We start from the raw sequence: 15,126 nt of genomic DNA, 5'->3' as shown, positions 1-15,126 counted from the left end.
GAGCACATTTCAACCTCTTTAGACACCTCTGCTAACCGATTTTAGGTAATTGCACAATGCACAAACATGCTTGTTAAGTTTTATGATGGTACATGCTTATGATCCCAGCATTCTGCATATTGATTGTGCAACGTTTGCTGACTGCCTTCTTATATCTATGGCTAGCCTAAACCATCTGATTGTTCATGGAGATTTTGTGTTTTTTTGTCATTTTTGTATACTTTTTATACCCCTTGTAGCTTTGTGTGTGTATATATATATATATATATATATATATATATATATATATATATATATATATTCAAATTGTTGACTTTTCACCATATTTAAAGAGTTTGTGAACCCATTTTTCTAAGTCTATGCCAGACCCTCTATTAGAGCCTGGCATAGTACACTGTGTAAGGCATTTTTAAAAAAGAGCGTTGTAAATACCGAATTTCAACTGTCTTCAGGCCGGTCACGTGACTCGTGGCTGCTTTCCAGCTCTGATGGATTGCTTCTGCAGAAGGGGACGTGATCTTCCTCTGATGTCAGCCAGGTACATCACGTGGTCACTAGGCTCCACCCGCAGAAGCCCTGTCTCGTAGCTGTAAAGCGGCCCGCGAGTCACTGGACCGGCCTGAAGACAGCTGAAAATTGGTATTTACACTGCTCATTTTTAAAATGCTTTACACAGTCTGGTATGTCAGAAGATTGCTAAGACTCTGAAACTGAGCTGCAACACGGTGGCCAAGACCATACAGTGGTTTAACAGGACAGGTTCCGCTCACAACAGGCCTCGCCATGGTCAACCAAAGAAGTTGAGTGCACATGCTTAGTGTCATATCCAGAGGTTGTCTTTGGGAAAAAAGACGGATGAGTGCCACCAGCATTGCTGCAGAGATTGAAGGGGTGGGGGGTCAGCCTGTCAGTGCTCAGACCATACGTCGCACGCTGCATCAAATTGGTCTGCATGGCTGTCGTCCCAGAAAGAAGCCTATTCTAAAGGTGATGCACAAAAAAGCCTGCAAACAGTTTGCTGAAGACAAGCAGACTAAGGACATGGGTTACTGGAACCATGTCCTGTGATCTGATGAGACCAAGATAAACTTATTTGGTTCAGATGGTGTCAAGCGTGTGTAGCGGAAAGGTGAGGAGCACAAAGACAAGTGTGTCTTGCCTACAGTCAAGCATGGTGGTGGGAGTGTCATGGTTTGGGGCTGCAGGAGTGCTACCATCACTGGGGAGCCACAGTTCATTGAGGGAATGTACTGTGACATACTGAAGCAGAGCATGATCCCTTCCCTTCGGAGACTGGGCTACAGGGCAGTATTCCAACCTGACAACGACCCCAAACGCACCTCCAAGATGACCACTGCCTTCCTAAAGAAGCTGAGGGTAAAGGTGATGGACTGGCCAAGCATGTCTCCAGACCTAAACCCTATTGAGCATCTGTGGGGCATCCTCAAACGGAAGGTGGAGGTGCACAAGGTCTCTAACATCCACCAGCTCTGCGATTTCATCATGGAGGAGTGGAAGAAGACTCAAGTGGCAGCCTGTGAATTTCTGGTGAACTCCATGTCCAAGAGGATTAAGGCAGAGCTGGAAAATAATGGTGACCACACAAAATATTGACACTTTGGGTCCAATGTGGACATTTTCACTTAGGGGTGTACTCACTTTTGTTGCCAGCGGTTTAGATATTATTGGCTGTGTGTTGAGTTTTTGAGGGGATAGAAAATGTATCTGTTATGCAAGCTGTACACTCACTACTTTACATTGTAGAAGTGCAATGTCTTCAGTGTTGTCACATGAAAAGATATAATAAAATATTTAAAAAAACGTGAGGGGTGTACCCACTTTTGTGAGATACTGTATACACAGTATTTTAGGAAAAGAACCTCATAAATAAGAGATGAGATTGGGATAGGCTCCAAACATGGGTGTGGACTAGAGCTGCACGATTCTGGCTAAAATGAGAATCACAATTTTTTTGCTTAGGCTGCTTTCACACTGAGGTGCTTTACAGGTGCTATAGCGCTAAAAATAGTGCCTGCAAAGTGCCTGTATAGAGCCTCTCTTCTCACTCCAGTGTGAAAGCCTAAGTGCTTTCACACTGGAGCGGTGCGCTGGCAGGACACCAAAAAAACTCCTGCAAGCCACATCTTTGAGGCGCTGTAGGATCAGTGTATATAACGCTCCTGCAACGCCCCTGCCCATTGAAATCAATTGGCAGCGCCGCCAAAGAGCCAGCAAAGCATTGCACATTTAACCCTTTTTTGCCCATTAGCGGGGGTTAAAAGCACCCCACTAGCCAGCGAAAAGTACTGCAAAAATGACGGTAAGACACCGCTAAAAAGAGCGGTGCTTTACCGCCAACACCCCAGTGTGAAAGTAACTTTATAATAAAGATCATGATTCTCTCATGATTCTTGTGGCGTAACATCATCTTTCACATTATACAAAAAGATAAGACCGCTGCGCAAATACCGTGTGATATAAAATATTGCAACAAGCACCATTTTATTCTCTAGGGTCTATGCTAAAAAAAATATATAATGTTTGGGGATTCTAAGTAATTTTCTAGCAGAAAATACAGATTTTATGTTTTAAGCAACAAGTGGCAGAAAAAGGTTTATTTAGTCTTTAACCACTTGCTTACTGGGCACTTAAACCCCCCTCAGTCCCAGACCAATTTTCAGCTTTCAGCGCTGATGCACTTTGAATGACAATTGCGCGGGCATACAACACTGTACCCAAATGAAATTTTTATCATTTTTTTCCCACAAATAGAGCTTTCTTTTGGTGGTATTTAGTTACAGCTCGGAGTTTTATTTTTTGCTAAACAAACAAAAAAAGATGCAAAAAAAAAAATCATGTTTTAATAGTTTGTTATACAATTTTGCAAACGGGTCATTTTTCTCCTTCATTGAAGTGCGCTGATTAGGCGGCACTGATAGGCTGCATTGGTGGGCACTGATAGGCAGCATTGGTGGGCACTGATAGGCTGCACTGGTGGGCACTGATAGGCATAGTTAAGGCGGCACTAATAGGCACAGATAAGGCGGCACTGATGGGCACAGATAAGGCGGCACTGATGGGCAAAGATGGGCACAGATAAGATGGCACGGATGGGTGGCACGGATGGGTGGCACGGATGGGCACTGATAGGTACCACTGATAGATGGGACTGATGGGCACTGATAGGTGGCTCTGATAGGTGGCACTGCTGGGCGGCACTGCTGGGCACTGATGGGCGGCACTGGGGTGCAGCACCTTTGAGGCAGATTGTGGGCACTGTGGGTGGCACTGTGGGCACTGCTGGGTGGCACTGTGGGCACTGCTGGGTGGCACTATGGGCACTGACGGGGGGCACTTACTTTTTATTAGGGTGGCATTGCAGGGGGCAGGTGGGCACTGGCAGGGGGCAGGTGGGCGCTTGCATTGCTGGCTGTGATCAGGACTGATGTCCTGATCACGGCCGCCGGTGATCGGCTTTTTTTTTTCTCCTCGCGCTGCGGCTCCGTTATGTCACCTGATCAGCTGTCATTGGCTGACAGCTGATCACGTGATAAGGGGTCGGGATCGACCCCTTGCACGGATCGGTGATCAGGCGAGTCTCATGGACTCGCCGATCACAGAGCGCGCCGCGCGCGCCCCTCAGGACGCGCGCAGGCCGCTCGTACACGGGACGACGTCAATAGACGTTGTCCCGGAAAAGGAGATCCGCGCTGTAGCCGTCAATTGACTATAGCGCGGATCTCAAGTGGTTAAGTGGTTAAACTGACCTAATTTACAGACAGAAGTTCATCCCTTTGATCTAAAGCACTACATGTTACAATGTTTCTCTTTATCTCCACCTAATCAATGTTCTGAGAATCTTGGCAGGCTGCCTGGTTATTCATTTTTTTGACAGCTATTGGCTTAAGAAGAGAACTCTCTACCCTGAATTGAGGAAATGCTTTTTTTAAGATCGGGAGGGGGTAGAATTGCGATCTCAATTCTTTAATGATTAATCGTGCAGCTCTAGTTTGGACCTAAACTGGAAGGCAGCTGTCATTACTAGACCAATGAACTATGTGGTCATATTAGGTCAAGGGTCTCAAGAACATCTCCACCCCTTATGTTTATGTGAAGAGGCAGGGAAATTTCACACCATTAGCTCATTGGTCTAGCACTGACAACTGCCTTCCAAGTTTGACTGAACCCATGCTAATCCCTCGTCCAAAGTGCATTACAACTGTAAAGCCTGGTGGTGCAAATGTTGTGGTTTGGGGTTCCTTTGCTGCTTCAGCATCTGGACAATTCACAGTCATCTAGTCAACTATACATTTTGCATTCATATCAAATCCTCTGGTAAGCGATTTGCACTGGGTGGAGGTGGCCACATGCAGGAGATGCAAATATTACTTTGACGTTTCACAGCACCAGTTTGTCTTGTGGTCAGTGGACTTTGAATGAACTTTGAAGGGACTTTTCACATATATTGATATAAGTTCATATAATGTTATGCAAATAGCTATTGATACTGAGTTTTCACCAACTCTGAGTTTTTGCATTATTTATGAGCACTTTGTATATATATATATATATATATATATATATATATATATATATATATATATATATATATATATATATATATATGATATACTACTAAACGGTAATCATTTTACAATGAGATGGTACAGCTTGCAGCCACTAGGATGCCTATATCACCCTAGTCCTGATCAAGAATGCTTGTCTAAGTTTGCATTTGGTAATGGTGGGACTATTACCATTGTGTTTTATTACTAGTGATTTTCCTGTTTAACTGCATGGGAAGGTTTATTGATAGCAAGGATCTATGTGATTACCTTTATGGACTAAGGCATAGATACGTTCAAAATCACCCCTGTCAGTAGGTTTCATTGATTAGAAAATACATGTAGAGTTGTTGCTTGACATACTACCTTGCTTCTCACAAAGAGAAAGCTGGGGAATTTGTGGAGCTCCAGAATGAGACATACAGTACAAGTAATTTGTTTTAGGGGATTTATATAGAATTCTATTTTAATAGAACACGTGAAAAGGATAATCCTGAAAAGACGGATATGTATATATTGTAATGTCAAATTCCATTTATTTACACTATGATGTATTAGTTTGATCCACAGATAAAGTAGTAGTGAAGCTGGTTTGCTGCAAATAGAACTGCTTGTATACTTTGAAAAAAATGAACTGACAAAGATGAATGAACTTACCAAATCCAAACTGTTATAAAACATGGTTATGGCAGTTATTGGTGTAGACATCCACTGTCTATAATTTGCTGCGCTAAATTCCAGTGCACAGGAGTCTCCCATGTTGTGTCCCACATCTTATGGCTGGAGGAAATGTAATGTGCACATTCAGCCCTTTACATTTTATACTAATTTCGGGTATGGACTTTGATATGCATTGATGAGTAATTACATAGTTTTAGGTTAAACATTTTTCTGTGTGTGGCCAACGTCTCTACATCTAGGACAATGTTTTCTGCCTTGAAAAATAGAAATTTAGTTATTGATATATAGATTTTAATTTTAAGAACTTGTCACCATACAGTATAAGATAGATTTATATGGATTATAACCCTCCTTTTACTTTTGTTTCATACCTGTTGCAGTGTTACAAATCAGAAGTTATCATTTGTTGGGGGATAGTTGGGCTGATTTTCTAAATGAGTTGAGAATCTTAATTCAAAAATTGTGCAAATATTCACTCCAGTATATTCAGTCATGTGAAACGTACCCTTATTTGGGTATTTAAAGTGAAAAAAAAAAATTTGTTTTTAATATGACTGGATAGTTTAAATAAATATTCACATTTTGTTTGTGTTCTCACCTCCTTTAGTAAATCATCCTATCTGTTTAATGGCTGCGTGCAGTAAGCCATACATGACTGATGCCAGCACAATCTGAGTATTACTATACAAGATAAAGCATGGTTAAGGCCAAGCTGACCTTTCCTAAAAGACAATGATGAACGATTTTGGCTGCCAGAAGCATTCATTTAATGCAAAAGGATTTTTTCAGTTTTTTGTGAAACCTCAGAACCTCCTGGCACCAGTAATTCATCATTTTAAAAAGAGCTTACTTTCACTTTAAAACAGAAAGATTCCTGAACAGTCATATTACATATATAAATGGATATTAAAGTATAACCAAATTACTACATTTCAGAAGTCAATTACAATTGTTTTACATTTTTTAACTTTATTTAAACTAATACTGGGTAATTCTGTCATTAAGGTCCTTGCTCAGGCACTTCTTGTTTTAGGGTGGCAATGCTTTGTCCTTTTCTCCCAAAAGTCCTGCACTGTAACGCTGTCACATGGCCTTCTAATGGAGACTACAAGTGGCCATTTTATTACGCATTACACAGACATAGTCCACCGTTTTCACCATCTGGAAAACTGTCCTGAGAAATATCATGCAGCCATTGCTGGAGCATGCATGTAGACAGGAAGTAACTGTAACTGTAAAGAGGCTGTAGAAAATCAGCAGCGATGAGATGCAACAAAGGAGGAATACAAGGTGCAAACAACGAATTCATTAAAATAGAAAGGGCAGTTTATGTTAAGGTGCTGTAACCAACTAAAGTTCATAATTTAGGGTTTACATATACTTTACATTTATATAGGGTCTACACATAATATTTAATAGGTTTGTCTACAGGTATGTTTTCTGTGGTTGCTATGATAGGACACTGAGGATAATTCTCCCATCGCAGATAATTTAATAAGATATATGAAAATAGGCAAATTAGGTAATTTTGTCAGAGTTAAAGGGGAAGTAAACCCCGATGGGTTTTACTTCCTCTTCCCCCCCCCCCCCCCCGAAAGGCCTGCAAATTAAAAGCATAATGGGCTAGTATACATCACATACTAGCTCATTATATGACACTTACTTGCAAACGAAGCCGGTTCTGTCCCCTGTGCAGGCTGCGTCCATCTTCGCCACTCTTCCTTCCGGGGACACGTGACGTCAATCCCGCGCATATACCGTCAGTCATGGCACATGCTGGGGGAAGGAACGGCACGGTGGTCCGTTTCTTCTCAGCGCATGTGCTGATGATGACATCAGTGCACTACAAGAGAAGTATCTTTAGGAGATATTTCCACTACCTATAGGTAAGCCTTATTTTAGGCTTACCTATAGACAAAAGTAAGACAAAAGGGTTTATAACCACTTTAACATAAAAAGAATTAGGTCTCATCTGTTGAAAGAAAGGGTGTTTACCAGAAAGATACGGACAAAATCCAACACCTATGTAGCATAGATTCAGCTGCTTTTCATTTGGCAAAGCATTTGCTGTGGATTGGTCATGGTCATGTTTTATATTGGCATGGTGCAACTTTTTAACAGCGGGGGGTGGTAGGGATTTTTAAATAATCTGTCATCTTAAAGAAACTGTGTATCATTAAATGTTACGCTGTTTCTGTTTTATTGCTGCATGAAAATCTCCCCAAAGACATATAACAATATAACATGATGAAAGCATCGACAATTTCTTTGTAGAATATTGAACTAAATATCCTTGTAATATTGATCCACACAATATTTGCTTTTCTTTTCACAGTAGTAAACTCTGTAGTGCTCCTGAATGTCTCTAGTTTTTTTTCTCAAAGTAGGCAATAAAAAGATGACTTTGAGTGTTTGCCCTCAGTTAAAACCCAACTCTAGGATCAAATGATCCCCTTTCCCATCCCACTTTATCCAACTGCTGGGTTTAAAAAAAAAATCTTTCTATGTAAATACCTATTTTTATTTATTTTAAGCCACTGTCACATAATCATTCAATGAGCAAAAACTCAGTTGCAGAATTGTCACAGTCATTACTTTTCAATATTTGATGACGGATCTCCACACAAATCGCTATCCCTCAATTCTGCGAGTGATTCCAATTTATTATCGCTGTTTTCTAGCTGGTCTAAAATCATTTTTGATGTAAAGGGACAGTTTTGGTTGCTATGGACAATCTCCAGTTTCCAGGCATAAAGAACAGTTTTTATATTATAAAACTGCATGCAGAACACTGGGCAGAATACTAGGGACAAAGGGGATGTGAAATAATTACATACAGCAATGTAATCTGTAAGATTACATTATAATGTATGTATACTGTGTGTTTCACTTTTTGAATTTGGCGCCGTTCTCTGTCCCCGTGCGTCTCAACGCTCGCAAGAAACGGAGATCAGCTCAGTGATAGATCGAGCGGAGCACGGCTCGCTCGTACAGCGAGGGGAAATCGCTGGATCCAGGGGACAAGGTAAGTAAACTCTCCCTGGATTCAGTGATGCGGCCCCGAGTCTGACTCGGGGTTACCGCTTTTGGTATAAAATTTCCACCCCGAGCCAGACTCGGGAATACCGCCAGGGGGGTTAAAAAACGAGTGAAAAATACTGAAGAAAAAGTCCATATAATGCACAGATCAAATGGATGTTGAACTTCAAACAAAGTTGTTTCTCCAGAGATGTAGCAAAAACTGACAAATTAGCAACAGTCTATCTTTCTGCCCTCTCTTCATGCAGTGGTAGCGCACATCACTCTGCAGGTATTAGCTTTACAGGAAAAGTAAAATATGACCGATTGGCTGTTTACCAGATCCCAGGATCAAACGAGCATGGCTCAGACCAGAGCCTCCACACAGAGCAATGTCCACCTCCCTACTCCTCAGCCTGGATCCTCCGCTCTCTCGGTATACAGCAATCACCTCCACTCCGTGTCTCAGCTGCAGAACACACACATCGCTTCACCTCCTCCACTGGCTATGCGCACACCACTTCTTCCTCCGTCCGGCATGCAGGGCGGAAAAAACTTATAGTGCAGTATTGTTGGATTTCAAAAAAACATTTATTTAAAAATGCCACACACATGGATCAAATCCAAACAGTGCATACCAATAACAGCTAACACGTGTATACTACACACAGAAAATGTTTTTAAAACGGTAAAAACGGAAAAACAGAATTAGCAAAAAAAAGCGGTGTATCAATATAAATATTACAGCTGCCACTGCTAGCTGCACCGTATGTCTGGTCCTTGGCTCTACCCGACGCGTTTCTCCGTATAAGGCTTCAACCAGGGTCTCCTTTCCCAGTTGAAGCCTTATACGGAGAAACACGTCGGGTGGAGTTCAACATCCATTTGATCTGTGCATTATATGGGCTTTTTCTTTATTATTTTTTACTAGTTGTTTAATGTGGACATTTTTTGATTAAGTAATTATTTATTATTTATCATTAGCAATGTTTCATTTTCACTTGTAGTTCTATTGAGTGAAAGTGTTTGGCACATCAGAGTGGACACAGAAATTTGTATTTCTGGTGGTTTACCTAATGATCTAATTAATTTTTTCTGGTGTTTGATAATTGGGTTTGGCTGACCTGTGTGACATACAGACTCATTGGGGGTTGTTTACTAAAGGAAAATCCACTTTGCACTGCAAGTGCACTGAATGTGCACTGGGAAGTAAAGTCGCTGTAGATCCAAGGGGTACATGCAATTAAAATAAAAAACAGCATTTTAGCTTGCACATGATTGGATGATAAAATCAGCAGAGCTTCCACTCATTTCAGATCTACCTCATAGATTTAGATTGACTGCACTTCCAAGTGCACTTGCAGTGCAAAGTGGATTTTCCTTTCGTAAAATAACTCCCATTATCTTTATGTCCTTTATTTTTACACACATTATGAGTAGTATAACAGGGACACTTTGTTACTATAACTGAGTTTTTTTTTATCACTGATCAATCAATTATTGATTTTGTTTTTGGTGAGAGTGAAGGACACAGTAGCTTGGGTACGGAAGTTTGTATTCCAGAGGCTCATTTAAACACTAGTTTGATTAACCCATTCAGGTCGCGCAATTGAAGTTTTTTCTCATTTTTTTTCTCATTTATATTTAAATCTTGTATTCAGGTTTTTTAATTGTAGCATCTGTTCATTTTTTCACTTAAGGAGGAAGGTGTAGGAATTCACTTTTCCATTTAATGGTTACACCTATTGATATTGGTTAAAATTAAGGTATACCTGATAGCGCAGACTTTCTCCTTGTAACACCAACATAATCATTCAATGCTGGATCCTTCACCTCTCTGTTTACGTCCTGGAGCAGTCTTTATTTTGGGTGTCCCTGTCTGTGTGACATGGGCAATTCCCATTGGCTGGCCAGCAGAGAGGTCCTCTTAGGATAGGAAAAAAAAGACTACCATCAGACTGAGAGCAGCTGACAAGGTTAATGTGTGAAGCTGAATTAGCAGTCCCCTCAGAAATGGATCTGAATGGAAGAACTCAGGTGAGTACACCTGGCTTCACCAGACAGGCACAACATAGCACCTGGCAGGATGAATTAGAAGAGGGTGGGAGGCAGGAATGGGTAAAGAATTTTTTTGCCGGCAGTGAGGTTTTAAAATACTACCTGTTTAGGAAAAATAAATATAAATAATAGACAATATTTTCTGAAAAAAATCCATGAAATTGAAATCGTATTATGTAACTTATTTGTCAATATATTTCAAAAATATGTGAAAATATGGTTTGTGTTTGCCACATTTGGTCACTTTGGTGCCTTTTTTGCCAGACTGTCCGAAATATAGACAAAGGGGTTGATTTACTAAAACTAAAGAGTACAAAATCTGGTAAAGCTGTGCATAGAAACCAAGCAGCTTCCAACTTTCTATTACCAAAGCTTAACCTCCCTGGCGGTATGATTTAGTCTGGAATTAGGTGCTGAAAGCGGTACAATTATTTTGCATGGAAATCTGGCATTTTATTTTGTAGTCCTGTAATTCTTAGGAATAACGCTGTTAAATCTCTTCAAACCAGAGTCTAGCAGACATCCCGGGTATGATAACGTTTATAATATAATAAAGAATAATAAAAAATATTCAATAATGTAATCAAATCCTAAAACACTGAAAAAGGGACACGTTTTGGTTGCTATGGACAATCTCCAAATTCCAGGCAGAAAAAACTGTATTTATAATATAAAAGTGCATGCAGGGCACTGCACAGACCACTAGGGACAAAGGGGGTGTGTATTTTTTAATACAGCACTGTAATCTGTAAGATTACAGTACTGTGTGTGTTTTGTGTCTTTTTACATTTTTAAATTTGCCGCCGTTCTCGGCTCCCGTGCGCCGTAACGCTGCAGGGAACGGAGCTCGGCGGCATTCGGCACTGTGAATCGAGCGGAGGACAGCTCGATCACACAGCGCGGGGGACATCGCTGGATCCAGGGGACAAGGTAAGTAAGTCTCACTGTGTCCTCCCCTGCATCGAGCGAAGCGATCCCGAGTCTGGCTCGGGGTTACCGCTCCTGTCAGTAAATTCCTAACCCGAGCCAGACTCGGGATTACCGCTAGGGGGGTTAATTATGATTGGCTACCATTTAGTAAATCAAACTCAAAGTGTATTTGATTTACTAAATGAACAGCAATTATTCTGTTTACCTTAATAAATAGCTAGGGGACAGCACCACCTTTCCTCTTCACCTCAGGGAAAGCAGTGGTGCCAAGCAAGTGACCCCCTGTGGACAATATGCAGTGGGACAGCTCCTCGGTACGAGACTTGGAAGATTGCAGTTATCACTGTAGTGTGTCCCTTGCCTACAGTGAAGGTAAGGGGCACACTTTTGTAAAGAACATTAGCATGTGGTTAAAACCTAAGCCTTGAGATCTTTAACCCTTTGTTAGGACAGACCGTGTGCACATCTACTTCACAACTGACAACATTGATCTGTCATTACAGTTCAGACAGAGTTAATTTAATTAAACAGTACTCCAAGACCCCCTCATAAACATTACATAGCACGGTAGAAGCTTGGTAGAATTTTGGCAGGATTTTAAAGCAAATAAAAGCACTTAGGTTGGGTTCACACTTGTACAACACAACAGTCGTATGACTGTGGATCCGACTTTGCCCTGGGACTTGAAATCTGACATCCATCCGACTTCAATGAACAGGAATCCGACTTTGATCCCGACAATGCCAGGCACTTTGTGCCTGGTATGAATCTTTAGGGGGAACTCCACGCCAAATAAAAATAAAAAACAGCATGGGTTCCCCCTCCAAGACCATACCAGGCCCTTATTCGTGCACACAGCCCGGCTGGTCAAGAAGGGGGGGGGATGAGCGAGCACCCCCCTTCCTGAACCGTACCAGGCCACATGGCCTCAAAAGGGGGGGTGGGTGCTTTGGGGCGGAGGGGGCTTGTGCCCCCAGCCCAAAGCACCTTGTTCTCATGTTGATGAGGACAAGGACCTCTTCCTTACAACCCTGGCCATTGGTTGTCAGGGTCTACAGACGTGGGGCTTATTGGAATCTGGAAGCCCCCTTTAGGAAGGGGGCCCCCAGATCCTGGCCCCCCACCCTATGTGAATGAGTATGGGGTACATTGTACCCCTACCCATTCACCTAAAAAAAGTGTCAAAAATAAAACAGTACACAGGTTTTTAAAGTAATTTATTAAGAAGCTCCGACGTCTCTTCCGATTTCTTCTCCCCTCTCCGGCTCTTCTGCCTCCTCCACTGACATCTTCTGCCTCTGCCAGTTCTTCTCCCCTCCCTGGGTCTTCTCCACTGATGTCTTCTAGCCCTCTCCGGTTCTTCTCCTTCTGGCCTCTGTCTTCTGCCTCTGCCGAGTCTTGCAAGAAAGGGGGGGGGGGGGTTGTGTATAAACACAGGTGGGACTTTAAATGAGGCACAAGCTATGTGCCTCCATCCCTGGTACATATAAGCAAAAAAGAGTCTTGTCCACTGTCTTCTTGCTCTTTTGCCAGGGTATGATAAATATTCAGCTGATCATTTGAATATCCCTCCCTATGTTCTGGAAGCTTCTTCCTGAGGCAGGAGGAACCAATCATGCTCAGGAACCCTAAGCAGTCTCAAATAATGAACAACCCCTTTAATTACTACATTAGAGACCCTTTTCCCTAAATCTGTGGTCACATGACGCTCCAGTTGGAGTCTTTTTACTTTTTCCTAAAGGAGACGTCTTCTTTGTGGGTGTTATCTAGAGATGAGTTTTGACATTTAATTATCTGTCAGGATCTTTTGTCACTGTGTGTAAAAGTTCTCAATTTGTTTGGTGCTGCAGAATCTTCCTGGACAGAGATCACCCAGATGACAGCCGAAAGGCAGCAAATCTTGGAAGAATCGTCAAATGACCTGGCCCTGTTCCAGACAGCCGAGGCCCAATTAAAGCAATGGCTTTTAGAGAAAGAACTCATGGCAAGTGTTCTTGGACCACTTTCAATAGACCCGAATATGCTGAAAACTCAGAAACAACAAGTTCAGGTAAGCCAAGTATTTGCAGCACACATCTGATTATTGCTTTTTTACAGATTTATCAAGCTCTTACTTTCATTTTCTGCCAAGAACATGCCGCATGTGTTTTTTCTCATTATTTGGTGCAGGGAGATGTAAAGCTTCCTTTAACTGTCTGTGTGTTAAGAACAGGCACATATTTGAAGACAAGGGAGTCCTGGACTCTGTGTGCTTGACTCTGTGTGCTTTCTGTTTTCCATTACCTTTAAGGGAAGCAGAGAAATAAAATATATGTGACAACATGCAAAACTTTTCAAGTGCACATTTTCAAGGTACTTGAAATGTAAAGTTAAAGCGTAATTCCACCCAAAAGTGGAATTTCCGCATCAAGCACTCCTCACCCCCTTACATGCCACATTTGGCATGTAATTTTTGTTGTTGGGGGAAGTTGGGTAGTATTGACAGGTACCCAGCACCCACTTCCTGCGCTTGTTGCATCGCTGCCAATACGACTCCTCCTCTCCCACTCCCTCTATGCAATCTTCTGGGACACATCACAGGTCCCAGAAGATTGCGTGGCCACTAAGAGAACGTGGCTCACACATGCGCAGCACTTGGGGACCCGGATCCTGCCCCAGGGGACATGTATCATTCAAAAATGTCAAAAACGCCCGTTTTTTTGGGAGCAGTGATTTTAACAATAATGCTTAAACTGAAACAGTAAAAATTAAATATTTATTTAACCACTTCAGTCCCGGAAGAATTTATCCCCTTCCCGAACAGAGCACTTTTTGTGATTCGGAACTGCATCACTTTAACCTCCCTAGCGGTGATCCCGAGTCTGGCTCGGGCTGGGATTTCAGTACCACGAACGGTAACCCCGAGCCAGACTTGGGATCGCATTGCTGGATACAGGGAGGATACAGGGAGAGGTTGCTTACCTTGTCCCCTGGATCCAGCGATGTCCTCCCCGCTGTGTGAGCGAGCCGTCCTCCGCTCGATTCACACAGTGCCCGAGTGCCGCCGAGCTCCGTTCCCTGCAACGTTACGACGCACGGGAGCAGAGATCGGCGCCAAATTCAAAAAAGTAAAAACACACAATACACATACGGTACTGTATTCTTACAGATTACAGTACTGTATAAAAAAAAATACACACCCCGTTTGTCCTTAGTGGTCTGTCCAGTGCCCTGCATGCACTTTTATATTAGAAATACAGTTTTTTTCCTGCCTGGAATTTGGAGATTTGACATAAAGGGACAGTTTTTGGTTGCTATGGACAAAGTGATTTTTAGACCAACTAGAAAACAGTGATAATAAATTAGAATCACTTGCAAAATTGAGCAATAGCGATTTGTGGGGAAATTCGTCATCAAATACTAAATCTAATGACAGTGACAATTCTGCAAATTAGCAAATTTCAGTGTTTTTGGATTTGATTACATTATTGAATAATTTTTATTATCATTATTTATTATATTATAAATTTTATCATACCCGGGATGTCTGCTAGACTCTGATTTGAACAGATTTAAGAGAGTTATTCCTAAGAATTGCAGGCCTACAATATAAAACTTGCCTTGCGCATAACTCCGCTGTTTATTGGTTCAAATTTAGTGTGTTAGTATAAAGCGGCCGTCCGACGTCATTCCGTCACCGCTGATGAAGTCCCGCCCTTTCCCTGGGACGCAACGCGTACGGACCACGTGACTCGCGTCGTGACGTCATCCGCCAGCTGACACACTGATCCATGCATGTTATTTCCTGCTTTGCACTCAGCACTGGAGATCAGTGCTTAGAAATGTGAGTGGAAATTTGTTTTTATTCATCTGTTTTAATAAATTGTTATCAAAC

At 41.9% G+C, this 15,126-nt stretch overlaps 1 protein-coding gene across 28 annotated transcripts in view; it reads left to right on the top strand.

Annotated features, from left to right (window-relative positions):
• DST (dystonin) overlaps nt 1-15,126 on the top strand; it is a 736,344-nt gene that overhangs the window by 524,298 nt on the left and 196,920 nt on the right. For all 28 annotated transcript variants that reach the window (XM_077487838.1, XM_077487826.1, XM_077487828.1 and 25 more), the window contains one exon: nt 13,103-13,302. In XM_077487838.1, the coding sequence (XP_077343964.1) occupies nt 13,103-13,302 (200 nt within the window). The remainder of the gene's footprint in view (nt 1-13,102; nt 13,303-15,126) is intronic.

Source organism: Lithobates pipiens, unplaced genomic scaffold, assembly GCF_037356315.1.
Source record: "Lithobates pipiens isolate NorthernLeopardFrog02 unplaced genomic scaffold, aLitPip1_a1.2 Scaffold_18, whole genome shotgun sequence".
NCBI classification, from domain to species: domain Eukaryota; kingdom Metazoa; phylum Chordata; class Amphibia; order Anura; family Ranidae; genus Lithobates; species Lithobates pipiens.
Note: the sequence above shows the minus strand (reverse complement) of the source record. Positions and strands in the feature narration are given on the sequence as shown.